This window comes from Gossypium raimondii, chromosome 5 (genome assembly GCF_025698545.1).
Source record: "Gossypium raimondii isolate GPD5lz chromosome 5, ASM2569854v1, whole genome shotgun sequence".
Classification (NCBI taxonomy): Eukaryota; Viridiplantae; Streptophyta; class Magnoliopsida; order Malvales; family Malvaceae; genus Gossypium; species Gossypium raimondii.
In genome coordinates this window covers 3251970-3269279 of record NC_068569.1, presented here as the reverse complement: position 1 = coordinate 3269279, position 17310 = coordinate 3251970, and the positions used below count along the sequence as shown (strand labels likewise).

Here is a 17310-nt window from a genome sequence, read left to right as displayed (position 1 = left end):
GAGGCCTTCACGTGAATTCATTTCACCCAAACAAAAAACAAGATAAACAAGACAAAGCTAAAAAGAGGTTTGAATGGTGCTCATCACCAGTATATGATGCCAAAATAAATTAAAACCCTACCTGCAATAACCTTTCATCACTTTGCCTCTCTAAAACATTTTTAGAATAACACTTGTTTTTTGTAAAAAAAAAAATTACTAATAAAAATTTATTTAATAAGGCTCACTTTAATGTTTTAAAAAATAGTGAATATTTCGTTAATTTAAAAAGAAAATTGATAATTACGAATGAAGTAACTAATTTATCTTCCTTCATTCATTTGCATCATATTTTTTTCATCTGAGAAGACAAAAATAATAATAAGAAGAAGAAAAAAGGTATACATGAACAATTCTCACCTCCATTTGTTTGCTTTATTGATATATACAGTGCCAAGTTTGCTTGCATCTCTGTAGCAGTGAATAGATGATTATCAGATAATGTACCATTCTGCTTCGGATGAGGGTGTCGACTGTCGAATATATACGAGTTTATATCTTCTTCTTCTTCTTTTTCGAAAATTTTTCACGTATGCCTAAGGTTTTGGAACATTTTATATCCTTTTATCATATATGCATCAAACATAATTTTTTCAAAAAATAAAAGTTGGAGTACTATTGATGCCATGGGAGTCAGCTTGGCCCCATATCTTGAGAGCATGTTGATTATATATAATGATTGAATAGTTTCAAAATTTTAAGTGTTTCAACGATACTAAACAAGTTAAGGTTTATAAAGTTAAATTTATATTAATAAGTAATAGATGTAGCAAAAATTGCATTCTCATAAGTTTTGGAGATACATTATTGGTAGAGATGATCCCGAACATGGTCTGTAATAGACATTAAAAAACAGTTGAATTTATATTTTAAATAAAATTGGCACCTCAAAATTAAATTTGGATTTTTATATTTATAATTTCGTTTGTTATAAATCAAAAGGATTGAAAGTACAACATATCAGTTATGTTTTCTCGATTTGTAGCTTGTGTTGTTCTGTTTTCATCTTTTAGGTTAACATTCTTATGAGTTGACCTATGAGTCTACCACTAAATATAGATTTTTTTTATTAAAAAGGCACTGAATTAAGCCATTTACATTTTATGCATTTAGGGTTTTGTTTAGATTGGGTTTTAAGTAATCTTTGATAAACAAACAAAGCAGAAAATGTACAAAATAATGAACCCTAAACAAATTAAGAGTGCAAAAAGGCGGCCATAGCTAGGTAGCGGTGAAAGCATGATTGATTTGCACAAACATATGCAGTCCTGGAAGATACTGGGAAGGAAAATGATGAGCGGTGTAAGGGCCAGATTTTGCAGATACAAAGAGATGGGGTTGTAGATCTGCATGGAACGGAATGGAAACATATCTTGTTCTCAATATGTATCGCCAAAAACCCATCAAATGCCTTCCACAGGCTAGCGACACTGCTGGCTGTTGCTGCCCCCCAATTCAGTCCCCACACCTTTTTGCCAACTTGATCCATCCCTTTTTCTTCATCTTTCCTAATTTTTTACCATGCATATGCAATGAACCAAGAGTCCAAAACACATCCAGATAAATATTATTAAAATATATAGCAGTAATACCTGTGTGTATGTTTTCAATATATATATTCAGGTTACCTAGTTGAGAAAAAGAAGAAGCAATCATTACATTACATATGAATCTGCAGATCCAATGTGTTTTTCTATACATACCCTTTTGTTCACACATGTTTTGCCTTTTTGTCTCATATTACAAGCTTAATAACCTCAAAATTTTTTTTTTTTATGGATTTAATGGAACCTTATCTTTCACATAATTTAGTATAAGAGAGGAAATAACGTCGAAAAAATAGAGGCCGATCATTTATAAACGTACATTTGGAAAAGAAAAGACAAAAGATATTATTGTCTCAAGTTGAAGATATGTTTGATAAACAAGGTACTGGAATATATATCGCCAAGTCCTAACAGCCTTACACCATTTGATGACAAGGTTTCAGGTCAAGTCATTTCAACATAGATCCTTTACAATAATGTTTTCAGTGACCAGACAAAACTTGAATGATCTTAACATATATGTGTATTTGGGGATCACTGACTCAGATTGATCTTCATATATAAATTTTTAATGATGATAAGGCATGCTACGTAGACTGCTGTGAATCACTCCTATGTTGTATGCATGAAAATTGTCTGGAATTAGATAAATTTTAGATTAATTATATACTTTTTTTTATGATGATTTATATGAGCCCTTATATAGAATGCCAATAGTCCAATGAAATAAGTGATTGAAGTTCTTGTTGGCAACTTGAATGCTATCTCCTTGTCGAATTTTATGGATATATACTATACATATACATGTATATTAAAAAACCTTTTAATTTATTATTTTATTTTGAAATTAAGTTTTTACCTTATAAAATGACTCGAATCTCAACCCTCGTTAAAATTGAAGCCCAACTTATATATTAAATTTGATATGATTTATTTTCCCAAACTTCTATTCATAATTTGTTTCAAGTAAATGGAGAAAAAAGTATTTTTTTTAAATAAAATAGCATTAGGCAATTACAATAACAAATATGAAATCAAAAACCCATACAGCTTGAGGAGGTTCGAAGAACACCTGAATACTTGTGAAACTTGTAGAAGTATACTTAACCATAAATTCTGCAATTACATTGTGAATTCTGGAAATGTAATAGATACGTACTTTTCGATTCAAACAATCATGTTAACCAAGCAAATATTTAATGCTCTCCAAAATATAATACAAATGTAGAGGCCCAATTTAGCTCGGGCCCGATTTACAAACAAAAATATCATTAATTACAAATCCAAAATAACAAGGCCCAAATGGCCCAAAACTTTACACATTTTCAGTAAAATCAAAAAAAGAAACCCTAGCCCTAGCCTTTGCGCCGCTGCCTCCACATGCGGTGTTAGCGCACTCACCGCCCGAGGACTAGCCACCTTGCACCAAAACAGCAAGCTTCATCTTCGTTGACCTCGCTAAAACCTGCAAACAAACCAAAAGAAACATCAGAGAAACAGTGGCAGAAATGAAGACAAACAGTGTAAAGCATTTGGCTATAAAAGCCACAAATTCAATGTAATCGGGGGACAGTTTTTCGAATACAAAAAAAAAGGGATTGAATACAAAAAAAATTTTCAAACTTTTATATCTTTAAGGTGATTTTCGTTTGATTTTTTTTACGTTTAGGATTTTATTTTATTTTTTATTTATTTTATCTACGAAAATAAAAAGAAAGAAGGAAAACCTTACTGGAGTCATCCCGCGGTCTCATCGTCGGAGGTCTCTTCTCCGTCGTCGAAATCAGACCTAAAAGGGAGGAGGAGGGACCTTTTCTTTCGATTTTTTGGGGGTTGAGAATGCTTGACTTTCAAATCGTTGAAAACGGGGCTAAAAAGCCCATTACTTATTTGTTGTCTCATTATTATCGATATATCATCATTTTACTTATTCGTGTTATCATCTTATTATTGTTCCAATCATGTCACGAGCCGTGTTTAAATATTCGTTCTTTACACTATAATCCAAATAAAATAAATATGTATAGTTTTAAACATTACATGTGTAGTTATTCAAAACTTTTGAAAAATAAAGGCAATATTCCGTATTTGGAAATTCGAGAAGTCATACCCTAACTTACTTAGTTTCGATTTTTCTTGCGTTGAACCTAAATAACCGAATATCCTTTTAAAATTAAAATAAATGTGGTTTAAATAAAAAATAAAGGCGAGCTTATTCTAAAAAATACGATGTGTTGTGTCCTAACTTACGGGATGTGACATTTAGTTTCTTCGAGATAAGGAGGCATTTTACATATTACAATTTATCCGAGTAATTTTTAATTAATATTAATAAAAAAGGATCGTGTTCTAAGTTCTTTTCGAATTTTTAATTTTCGACACTAAGACACTAATTAATCAACTAGGTACCAATTTTGGGCGTTACAAAGGTGCTAATCCTTCCTTGAACGTAACTTACTCCCGAACCCATTTTTCTGGATTTTGTAGATTAAAATTGTTGTTTTGATAAATTAAACTGTTACGAGGTGACCTGATCACACCTCATAAAAAAATATTGATGGCGACTCCCATATTCGTTTTCGTTTCGTTTTTCAAAATCCAAGTCAACCCCTATTTTAAAAAAAAAGGTTTCGACAACAAATATTTAAGTTTAACAAGTAAAGGGAGCTTTGGAAAGTCTAGTTGGAATAACAGCTAAGCCAAGCAAAATTGTTTGAACCCGTGGTGTGACCACTGATTACAAAGGTCGGAACTTGAAAGGGCTAAGAGGAAGGAGTTTCTTATAATAGAAGCCCAAACCTACGAACCACTGAACCAAATTGTTGTTGGAAATTTGGATCATGGTCCTGAACCTAGTTACAACCAAGGCGTGACCATTTGGTGGACCAAAGTCTACAAATCTAAGCAGCTTGCAGCCATCTTTCGTTTGTAAACAAGTAAGTGCATCACATTTCAATGATTATTGTTGGTTGGCTGGTCATGGTTTCACTTTCTTTCTCTTTTTTTTTTGGGTGAGGAAGACAAGGAAAAGGTTATTTAAAATAATAAAATGAAAAATATTTTGATTTATGAATTAGTCGATAACTATTATGGTTGTTGGTTGGTTTTCTATTTTTCGAAATTAAGTCACTTCTGATTTTATGTTAGAATGATCTGATGGGTAGATATAGCAGCTTGTGGTTTGATGGGTAGATATTTAATACAACTTTTACCATAAGTAGAATGGACATTCATTAGGCAAATAATGAGTGGAGTTTTACTAACGTGAATATTCAGAAAAGATCATAAACATCTCACAACAAATGCATTAATTTAAATAAATTAATTAATGGTCTGAGGTTTAAATTTTAGATTAAGTTGAACTAATCCAAATTATAAAAGTTTTATTCAACTTCTAGTTTATAATAGAAGAAGGTAGAAGATTTTTGCTATTAGTTTATATATGTAAGTTGCAGAATTAAGCCCTATACTTTTTAAATCTATTTAGGTTAAATTTTGCTATATATTTAATCATTTTAACACTATATTTTTAAAATTTGAAATTCAGTCATAATTCAAATAGTAGCCATTAAATCTATTAACTAGAATGACGATGTATTTTTGTGAATATTATATAAAATAACAAATTGACATAACATTACACATATGATATATTTACCGCATAAAATTTTAAAAATAGCATGAATTATCTTAACGATTTTAATAACTACCATTCATGATTGAAATTTCAAATTTCAAAATATATATATAAAAGCACTAAAACTAACCTCTTTAAATTCACCACTTACGGATAGTAAGTTGCCTCTAGCTAGCCAGCAAAGTCCATCGTCTAGAAGAAAGCATGAGATAGGCCTTAATACGGCAATAATCAACAAATCCGGACATGCAATAGTATATATTAAGAAGCCAAAAATTAAAGGGGCAAGAGTTGAGGGTTTAAGTAGGTAAGTGTTTCAGTAATGAGGGTGACGTGGTTACATGTCCTTAGGTAGAAATTAGTTGGATATATTATATGGGCCGAGCAAATGATCAAAGGACCACGCATTGGGGTAGCTACTTAATTTCAACCGTATATATTCTTGGGGGCGTTTGTCCAGCAATAATAATTTCAATTACCACATCCCCAACTTCGTTCACATTATTTCTTTAATTAGTTGCTGCCATTGCAAGCATATTTTTCGTTCCCCCACTATTACATGAATATCATGCATTATAGTCGACGGTGGAAATACGTGAATGAGATTAAAAATAGAAAAAGTGATGATGCATGATTTTCAGCCGATGTGGATGCAATAAGTGGTTTCAAGTGTTTTTTTGCTTCTGGAAGGAATAATTATCACATGATTTAGCTGTGGTGGAACGCATTATGGGATTAAATCAAAACTCAATAACTTAAAAGCACCCAAAACAAGCATTTTATCTTTTGGATTTAACATTTACTTGGGACTGACTTGAGATAAACTTGAAACCCAACAAGACAAAAGGAAAGATGCCAAAAGAAAAGGTGTGAGTGGTTTAGTACATGATGATTCTGGACTAGTCTGCAAAACAAAGAGATACCAAAACTACCATGAGAGAGAAGTACATTCAGGTTTAAAAGAAACGACACTATCCTTTCACTGTACTACGGACGGTAATCTCCATGGATGAGATGAGATGAGACTCAACAGATCATCATCTCCAATCTTTCGCTTTTTTTCACTTCAAGTCCATTCTTCCAGTTCCAATGGACCCCATCCTAGAACTCTTGCTAGCCATGGATCATCGCCAACCTCCCCTTCTTCTTCACCACACCTCTCCATACCCTCTATCCATAATTCCTTCTCCGGTGATCCTTCTTTTACGTCGGGGAACTTACCGGTGGGTCCCACGAATGCAATGCCGGCCATCACCGTGGACGATGAGTCAGACATTGATGCCCCACAGCTCTCACTGATCTTAACGTCGCTGACGGGAGAGAACGCCAGTGAAGAAGAAGACGATGAGAGCGAGGGAAAAGTTACAGAAGGTGGCGGTGATGTTGATGTTATCTCTTTGTAAAGCTCTTGCATTATCTCCTCCAGTTTCTCTTCTTCGACAGAACCCTCATAGGAGAACTCGCTTCCGTCGTCGGAGTCCGTCAACAAGACGTTCAAATTCCCCGCGACGTTGCCGGGAAGTCCAATCTCCGGCGAATTCAAGTCTTCTTTACCTCCTCCTAGCATCATCATAAATTGAATTTCTTAATTATATGTTGAGTTGAGAGTTGGGAAGAAACTCGTAATAATCCTTATAAATAAGAGAAAAGGGGGGGGGGGGTTGGATGCCACGTAGGATGGTAGGTGGAAGAGAGATGACGTGGCAAACAGAGGATGAAAGAGGTGACGAAAATAGGGACAAAAAATATTTGTCAATATAGAAGAAAAAGGGAGATTAGATTTTAGGAAGAATATAATTGAAGGAAACTAAAAGGAATAGGGAATAGGGAATGCGTCGAGGAAGACAACTTTAATACTTTAATAACAAATTTGAAGTTCACGAGATTGCCCTTCTCAAATCTTCCTGTCTAAAACTTTATGCCTTTCTGTTCTAGTTGATGGAGTAGTATTCTCATACCATTAGTTTTTGGACTTTATGAATCTCGGCTTTTTAGAATTAATAATAATTAGATCAAACTAATTGATATTAATCACATCTTTACATCATAATCAATAATTAATTAGGCAGGGATATGTAGTTGGAGTACAATGAAAGTGCTAGGAGCAATTAATTTATCTAATTTAATCTTTAATAGTACATCAATTAACAAGCAAAGTACCACGTTTTCCCAATAACTACATTTTGGATACTGGTTCAACTAATATGATAATAGACTATTAATTTTTTTTATTAAAACGTATAAGATTCTATTGCTATCAAATATCTTATGTTGTGTTTATACTATTTAGCCTTTTCAAGAAACAGCTCGGAGGTTGCTTTAAGAAGCAAACCTACCTTGCAGGACTAAAAGCGCCATGGCTAAAAGAGATATTATCTGTCATAAGTTGGCTTTGAGAGGTCCACAATCCATGTCGTGAAAGTTGCTAGCTGGATTGCAAATACACCAATTTTAGGGCCTGACATGCTTTGTTACATGGGATTGCAAAGACCTCCCTATTCTAACCATTTATCACAATCAAACATCAATCCAGGAATTCTTTCCTGTGTTCGATTTGATATAACTTGATTTGATGCACCAATGAAATCAACCTTAAACAACAAGAAAGACCTTTACTATTCGGTTCCTTCATTAAAGTACTCGAGTACCTTTATGTTCTTTTGGTCATGTCTTGCTCATGCAGGATTTGCAACAAAGGTGTTTCTCTTTTTCTTTTTCTATGGAGGTTGCAAATGCAGGGATTGGGGAGAAGGGAAAGATTCGTTATTACAACCAAGCTCGCTAGCCTTACCTGTAAAGCAATTTGAAGACAGATTACATAGACACTTGTTTTATCTACAACCAAACTCTTTGAACAGCACATCAGCTAATCATTGAGCCATCAATACCCTTCACTTTGGGCGTTGATTCCAATATTTATAAATCTGGACTTGAATCTTTTACAACAGGTGAAAATAGTGAGGAGCCTGTGTCAATTTATATATTATCCATCTATCATTTCCCTTTTCTTGAAGAAATTTAAAAAAACAACTATAATAGCTCAAATTGAAGTGATGAATAAGTCTAATCTAATCTAAAAATTAGGCCCAGATTGCAAGGGAAGACATCAAACCAGCTCCTAGGAAAAGCATCAAGTAAGATACTAGTTGAAGTCTGAAATTGCAGCTCATCGTCTTACTCAGAAAATCAGCAGCAATTAGATCTACTAGAGCCATATAAACTAGAATTCCAGCGGACAAAGAGTCCAAGATGCCTTCCGTAAGCAAACCTGCCGGGCTGTAAGGGTTGTAGGACGAGGCAATGGCAGTTCCAATGACAATTCCAACTGGGGTTGTTATGGCAAAAAAACATGCCATGATTGCTGCAGACAGAGTCTTGAATTGAGCTTGGGAGATGCACCCTCCAAGTGCAAATCCTTCAAAGAATTGATGAAATGATAATGCTGCAATTAGAGGCCTTACTGTGCATGGACTCTGGGATACCCCCAGTGATAGCCCGATGATAACTGAGTGTGATACAATTCCAAGCTCCAATATCTGCAATAATCCAAAAACAAACTTCACTTCATTAACACATTTCTTGAAAAGAGAGTGCTGCAACAATTTAACCAAGGCATAAACAAATTACCTGGGAAACCACAACGTGCCTCCTTCCATTATCACCATCCTCAACTCCAAAGTCATGCCCATGTCCATAACTATGCCCCTGTTGATGACCCTCTTCATGTCCACGACTCCTCAGCAACCAATCACAGCCATCTTGCCCATGGGGATGACTATGCCTATGGTGTGCAGCATGTGCATGCATCCCAACAATGTGCATGCCCCCACCTTCTTCTGCCCCAAAAACCTTCGCATGCAAGTCCCTTCCTTCCAGGACCGGTACAGTCCCGAACTCTGAATCCGACTCTACTGACTCGACTCGGCCTGACTCTCCTGTACTTCCCCTACCCAAACCTTGTTTCCTCTCATAATACTGAGTCCCCACAAAATCCACAAGCAAAGTAAGCAAAGAAGCAATCATAGCAAAGAAGCCTGAAAATGGGAACTTTGACCAAGGGTGTTCGGGCAAGCAAGGATCCGTGAGAGCTTCGTTACCATCGGCGAGCATGTGGACGAAGCCAGTGGCTAGAATTACGCCGGCCGCAAAGGCCTTGGTGGCAACAAAAAGGCTTCCATCTGTGCGGAGGAACATACGGTGTTTGCCAATGAGTGGAATAGCAATGCCGGCTACCCCAGCGACGAGGATTGAGGCTATAGCTATGGGTTTTAACTTCAAAGCAGCTGACTCGTCACGACAAATCTCTTGCTCCGACGACTGGCAGCTTACGTTGCTCATTGAATCTGTTATTGTCTGCAAAAGGGACTCTGTTTTTCTTTTTCCAATTAAATAGTATTCAATACCTTCATACTTGAAATTAATTGAATAAATGTGTCTTCATTTTGAATAGTATTAGTATCTTTTTCATTTCTACATTTGAATTTTTTTAATCAATCAACAGTAAAACTGATTTAGTTACCATCCAATTCTTGAACATTGATGAAAGTGGACACCTTCCTAGTCCAATTAGGTAGAATTACGAAATCCAAATATAAAAAAAAAAATCAAAGATATCGCCTTTTTTTTTTTGAAATTTCATTAGCAAAAGCTCCCCAATTCCCAGTCAATAATCCCAGAAAAGGGTATTCAAAATTACCTCAGAAAAACCTAGCCTTTGATCCGAAGGAATCAATGCAGCAGAGCGGCCAGATATCCTGATAAAAACAAAACAAAAATTGAAAACCCGATAACATCAGGAATAAAAAGAAAAACAAAGAAAGAATATAAAAAAAAAGAAGAAGTTAACCTCAATGAAGAACATGGGAAGAGCAAATCTTGATGATAATAATAATAATAATAATAATAATAATAAAGGGTGGTTCGCTCAATAAATATGCACTCAAACGCAATGGCAAATGAGGAATCAAAGTAAAGAAAACGAATGAAGAACGTTTGGATTGTAAATGTATACAAATAAAGACTGTGAAAAGTCTCTCGGGCAATCAAACGAAAAAAGATGGCAGGATGATGGTGGTGGTTTAAAATGGAAGTATATAAATGATGTGGAGCAACATAGGCATGCATGAGAATCAGAAAACAGAGTAGGGAAGAAAGAGAAATGAAAGGGGGAATAAAGGAGAGAGTGTCGACATCGTTTGACGAAAACGTAAGGGTCATACAAACAGATGGCCTGCAGGGTTACCAGTTACCACCTTATGATAACATGTCATTTCCACTATGTCGACATTTATGTTTACCTTCTTCCATTTTATCAGTTTTTTTTAATAGCCTGTATGACAAATTTTGATCCTTTCCTGTTTTAAGTTTCATTTTCATAAAGGGACGGCCCAAACCATCCCCCAACCATTCAGAAAAAGGAAAAATCAACCCACTAAATAGTAGGATTGTTAATAGATTGGGTTATTCTTCAAATTTAAAAAAGTTTAGATAAATATATAATATATTTTTATTTAAATGTGTAAAAGTTCTTCAAATTTTTCAAAAAAATATGAAGTATTTATTTTTTATACTCAATTTGGTACTTGAACTGTTAAAATATATAAAAGAGACTCTCAAATTTTTTAGTTAAAGTTAACGATCCCCAATTTGTTCTGTATGATAACTTTTATAATTTTTACATTTTTATAATTTATTTATATATTTCTATATATTTTGTAATTTTTACGATTTTTATAAAATATTTTCTAATTTTTAATAAAATTTAATTATTTTATATTATTTTATTAAATTTTAATAATTTTATAATTTTATAACTTTTATTGATTTTTATTTTTTATCATTTTTTGCCACATGTCATGCCATGGTTATTCATGTGGTGGCTTTAATTGAAAAAAATTAGGGCCAATTAACTTTAACGATTAACTATTAAAGTTAACGGTCAAAAAACCTTTTTGATGCATTTTGGCAGTTCAAGTATTGAGTGAAAAAAAAAAGGGGCTTAATTGCTTTTTTTGACAAAGTTTGAGGGTCTTTCTAATGCATTTTGAATGTTTAAGTACCTAATTGAATGCAAAAAAGAAACAATGGCTTAATTGCTTCTTTTTTTTTTTTTGAAGGCTTTTTACACCCTTAAGCCTATATGTTTGTAAATATTTTTAGAATTATTAAGTAAATTTTTTATTCAATATATGAAATTGGTAAACAAAATTATAATATCATATAACTCTAGTATTTAATATAATAATATAATAATTTTTAAATGATTTATATCTTTCAAAAACTCATTAATCTTAATGGTTTGAAATTCACAAGGATAATAAAATATAAATATATTTAAAATAATTTAAATATTAAATTTTTACATAATACGAAATAAATTATAATCTCTCTTCAACCTATGAATAAGAATATAATGTACTTTAACGCATTTAAATCCACGTTCTTCTACATTAACAATAACACCCATATCAATCAATTAAAACTCAATCAACGTTTAAATATTACATATTAAATCAATTAAAACCAACTATTATCAATTATTAAATTTATTGACTAAATCAAAATTAATCAAAGTGACATAAAAAGAATCCCATCTTTATTTCCTTTAGAAATACAATTACAAATGAATTGAAGGTTCAAATTTCGACCAATTTACTAATAAAAGCTTAATTTTTTTATAAATTTATCGAAATGGGTCCGGTATTTTATTATTTACTGGAATGGGCCATTTTCTGGAAAATCGCGTCCACGTCAGCGCGATGTCAGGGGACGTGCCAGAAAATCGCGTCCACGTCAGCAAAGCGCGCTGACGTGGCCGCGATTTCCTGACGTAGCACGTTATGGGGGACGCGATTTGCCCGTTTTTCTCACATTAGGTTTTTAGATTTTAGGGTTTAGGGTTTTTAGGGTTTTGTAGAAAAAAAGTAAACAAATAAGTCGCGCCCACGTTTACGTGCTTTTACTACAGTAGGTCCTGAAAAAATAATTTCGAGTTGATGTTTCTAAGCAAATAGTATAAAATCGCTTCTAGCAGGATGCTGTTTGATAATAATTTGTGAAATCGCGGCCTCGTGGACGCGCTTTTGCTATAGTAGGTCCTGGAATAAATAATTTCGAGTTGACGTTTCTGAGCAAATAGTATAAAATCACTTATAGCAGGATGTTATTTGAGAAGAATTTGTGAAATCGTGCCCTCGTGGACGCGCTTTTGCTATAGTGGGTCCTGGAAATTGAGAGGAAATTTGAGAGAGGATTAGTTTGTGAAAAGAAGGGTAGGGGAGTATTTATAGTTTTTTTTTACCGTTGCACTATTCACGCGCGGGGACAAATCGCGTCCACGAGGGGGCGATTTGTTACCACGTAAGCAAAGCGCGCTGACGTGGCCGCGATTTCCTGGCACGTCCCCTGACATTGCGCTGACATGGACGTGATTTGCCGAAAAAGACCCATTCCGGTAAATAATAAAATACCGGGCCCATTTCGGTAATTTAAAAAAAAAAGTTTTTTTTTTTATGAATTGCCCTCAAATTTCGTGTTTAAAAAGAAGTATTGTATTGACATCACTTAGTAATAGATGTGATCATGATTGATTTTGTTTGGAGAAAAAGTGATGATAATGGGAATAGAGAATTTCGTGGCACATGCATATATAGGATGAGAAGCGTGTTTAGATAACAAACATACTTATGTTTTTTCACATGCAAACTGGTTGTTGATTCGGACAAATTTATCGACTGGTCATGCCCATTACCTTGTTTTACTAATTACTCACATGCCTATGCTTCATATGCATGTGCCTAAAAGGCACATTATTAGCATGACTAACTTCTACTTCCAAATATAACTTATTCGAATTTTGACATTCTGCTTTTTATTAATTTTTCTAGATGTTCATAAATTAATTATAAATCATAATTTTGCACTCAAATTCGAAAAAAAAAACACAAAGTTAAAATATTAGTTGAACCGAAATCATTTTTTTTATCATTTAATCTAGAAGTTTTGATTTTCAATAGTCAAATTAAATTCGAAATTTTGATTAAAATTGAAGTTAAATCAAATTAAATTTCTAAACTTATACTATTTTTTATTCATAAAATTTTAATTCAAAATATTATTTAACATAAATTAGAAGCTAGGAATGTATAATCATAAACAATACACAGACGTACAATAAAATTTAAACTCAAACTATATATACACACACTTACCGAGTATATACTTTCAAAATCTGGAAAACCAACAATATTAATGCCTCTAGTTTAGAAAGAGGAGAAAGAAAAGTCAAGCAGGAAAGATGAGTTGGATTTTCTTATTGCCTATTGGCTCCTTCCCCATGCCTTGACGCGTTAATAATAAAATGTCATTTGTGTCCAACTCAAAGTTTACTCCATTCATTCAAGTCAATAAAAACAATAATGTTAATAATAAAGCATATTTAACTATTTCAAGTAGCAAGTATGAACTAATAATAATTAAATTTATATAAATATACCCCTAATTTTTGTTCTTTCAATAATTATTTATATGTTTTTAAATCCGTTCAAAAATTACTTAATCAAGAAGATTAATTTTGATTTGTTTGTCTCCAAAAGTAAAATTTGCCCTTTAAGATTAATTTTAAATAACAATATAGGTAGAGTCTAAAATTGTCAATTGGTGGGGACTGAAAAATAAGAGTTTGAAAAAAATATAAGCCCAAAAAATGAGATTAGGCAAAAAAATAAGATCCACTTAAAAAATGGATTGAGCCTCGAGTAAGATTCTCTGGCCTAGCTTGAATTTGCAATAAATAAAAATTCTGTTGTTTTGCTGTTGTTTTCCCACTTTTTTATGATTGTTTTGTTACAATTTCATTATTATATTACTATTATTTTGTTGTTAATAGTTGAATATTGTACAACACTTGTTCAATTGTTAATTTTACTATTATTTTAGAAGTATTTTCTTGTTAAATTATATTTATCTTAATGTTATTTAAGTATAATTATTTTTAATTTTTTAAAATTTGTCTGAAATATTTATTTTAATATTTTCAGAATATTTGGTGTATTATATATTTTTAATTTTTATATAAAAATAAAATTTTAAAAAATTAATATGGCCTGACCGAGTCCAAGTTTTAATATTTTTTATTCAGGTTAAGCTTGAAAAAAAATTTAAACCCATTTTTAGGCTAAACAAAACCCAAACTTATCAATTGAGCCTAAAATTTTGATAGAATCCAGCTCAAACCAAATCTGACCTGACTCATACACAAGTCTGAGTTAAAATTAAAATTAAAGAATAGAAATATTATTATATTTGATAAAGGATCCAATGTGTTGACAGATGTAATCCAATCAGGAAAGTACAAATTTCATCATTTCATCCTAATTTTCTGAATCAAAACCTAATTGATTTATACATTTGGATATCAAATATTGGATCATAACCAAAATTGCGTCAGCCCAATCCTTTCTTAAATTTTATAAAATCAATTAGCGAATTATTTAACGACCCTCCAGTTAATGGAGCAATTACTCGAATTTTAAATTAATTAACAACTAATTAATTTTTGAACCTTTTTTTTTTCAACAAACTCGACATTGTCGGTGGCTTTTGGAGGACATTCTCCCAATTTATTTATTTCATTTTTTTAAAAAAATTTACTTTACCAACAAACTTTTTACACAGTTTAAAAATAATGTACTGTTCATCTTTTTACAGTTAATAACAAAAGTTCATTTTGTCAACATTTGATTCTTGCCTTAACAGACGAAATCAAAGGAATCAAATCCAGATTTAAGTGGTCCAAGCAATATTCCTTAATTAATCATTTCTTCCATAATAATAATTTCATTACTAAAATTTATCTGGACATAGCTACTGTAAATTAATTAACAAACATAATCAACGTGTAAGATGTCTGGATCTAATAATTTTATATTGGAATAAAAGATTATATATTTATATAAATTTAAATATATTGGTATTCGTATGGTTATATGTTTGGGTTGTAAATCTAAATCTGGTGAAGTGGAAACATCCACTTTGGGTGGAGAGTATCTTTCTTTTCCCCTCGATTCTTCTCCTCACATTCACTCTCTCTCCTCTTTTTACAAATCTAATCTTTCGTTGTCTCTCTTCCAAAGGCTTTCCATACTGCGTTTTTCATAATGTCGGAGAAAGTCTTCCCTTCCGCCAAGCCAGCCGCTACGGCGGTTCCGCCTGCTGTCAACGGCGGAGCTCCAGTGAATATGAATGGTACAACAGCCAACGGTGGCACGACAAAATCCCACCTTTATAATCCAACTTCTCGTCCACCTTACCGTCCACAACCCTATCCCCGTCGCCACCGTCCACGGCGGAACTATTGTTGCTGCTGCTGTTTCTGGACTATCCTTATAATTCTCATCCTTGCTCTTTTGGTAGCCATAGCTGGTTCCGTGTTTTACGTCCTTTACCGCCCTAATCGACCTTCGTTTACCCTTGCTTCCCTCCGTATCCACCGCTTGAACTTAACAACCACCGGCGATTCCTCTTCCTCCCATCTGTCAACCCTTTTCAACTTAACCATTTCCTCCAAAAACCCCAACTCCCACCTTTCCTTCTCTTACGACCCTTTCGTCGTTTCATGCGTGTCGAGCAACAGTGATGTTTTTATAGGCAACGGGACATTACCCGCTTTCGTGAGTAACAGCAAAAACGAGACAACTTTCAAAGGGGTGGTGGTAACGACATCAATTGATCTAGATGCAGAGACGGTCAACAATTTGAGACCGGATTTGAAGAAGAAGAATGGGATCTTGTTGAAAGTTCAGATGGATACTAAAGTGACAGTGAAAATGGGTGGATTGAAGAGCAAGAAAGTTGGGATCAGGGTTTCGTGTGATGGGGTTAAAGGGGTCCTGCCAAAAGGTAAATCGCCATCGCTGGCAAATGTTTCTGGAGCCAAGTGTAAGGTTGATCTCCGAATCAAGATCTGGAGATGGACTTTTTAAGAACTCAATCACAAAGTCTCAAATCCCAAATATTTTTATTTACATGTATTTTTTTTCTTTTCATTTTTTACTTTTTTCAATGCTTTTGATTTTTTTTAAATAACTTCTATTTTTGTGTTTGTAAAAGGAAATTATGAAACAAATCAAAGAATCAATGGAGGGTCATTAGATTTAGGAAAGAGAGATGAAGATGGTGAAACTAGTTTTGTTTAAAGATTTTTATATAGCTTTGCTGCTCTGGTGTTTTTTCAATTTTATTTATTTCATGAATGCATTATAATACCTTGAAAGAATTACTATCAATAATTATGGAAATTTCATTTCATTTCCACCATTACTGGTATCTTACTTTAGCAACTGACAAGCTCTATTGTCGAGAACTTTGTTTAAAGAAATTGTACAATAAAGTGATAGTTTTTGGCTCTTTGAGAATATAGGAAGACAACGAAAGTGTGAAGCGGCATCGAGGAGGGTAACGGATGATAAAGGATTCAACTTTTGCTTTGGCTATTATTTTTTCAAGTAAAAAAGGAGGGTTTGATATTGGTTGGTGAATCAGGGTATCAAATTTGATGATTATCTTTTTAATGATAGAATAATCCAGCTCAAATGTCTTAAAAAGGTTGCTGAAATCAATGGATTCTAATTTTGGTTTCCGTGAAATCTGAATTCAAAATGCGGATAAAGCTTTTCAAACAACATGGGCTTCCATAAACGTTTTGTCGGTGCAATTTAACCATGGTTTTCAACGTCGGGAATTCCGCATACTGTAACCACTGTCTTACTCTCAATGGAATATTGTCCAATAAAAAGAGTAACATAACCCATCATTAATTCTAATTTCATCCTTGTAAGATTCAATTTCACTATAAATCACTACAAATCTTTTCTTACTATGCTATTGGAAATTTATCAAATGTTTGCAGACTTTTCATTACAAGTTTGGTGCTCAATTCCCACCCAACTTGACCACCAAAGTATGGATTGGGACCATTTTGATTTTTTTTAAATATTAAGTGCTGAATTATTTAGAAATTAAACTCGAGATTAATGTTTATTTTGGATTCAAGGTCATTGGTATGTTAAAAAAAAAAGATTTCAGATC

General features: G+C 33.2%; 2 protein-coding genes across 2 annotated transcripts; one reads left to right on the top strand and one right to left on the bottom strand.

The window, feature by feature from the left end:
- Positions 1 to 7986: 7986 nt before the first annotated feature.
- Positions 7987 to 10420, bottom strand: LOC105769520 (zinc transporter 4, chloroplastic). Its single transcript, XM_012590206.2, has 4 exons — positions 10070 to 10420; positions 9920 to 9977; positions 8851 to 9590; positions 7987 to 8759 (listed from the first exon to the last, which is right to left on the bottom strand). The coding sequence occupies exons 3-4, from the start codon at positions 9559 to 9561 to the stop codon at positions 8304 to 8306; spliced, it is 1167 nt and encodes a 388-aa protein (XP_012445660.1). The 5' UTR covers positions 9562 to 9590; positions 9920 to 9977; positions 10070 to 10420; the 3' UTR covers positions 7987 to 8303.
- A 4791-nt stretch (positions 10421 to 15211) lies between these two features.
- On the top strand, positions 15212 to 16539 carry LOC105770183 (NDR1/HIN1-like protein 13). The gene has a single exon (XM_012591262.2). The coding sequence runs from the start codon at positions 15381 to 15383 to the stop codon at positions 16203 to 16205; it is 825 nt and encodes a 274-aa protein (XP_012446716.1). The 5' UTR covers positions 15212 to 15380; the 3' UTR covers positions 16206 to 16539.
- Positions 16540 to 17310: the final 771 nt, after the last annotated feature.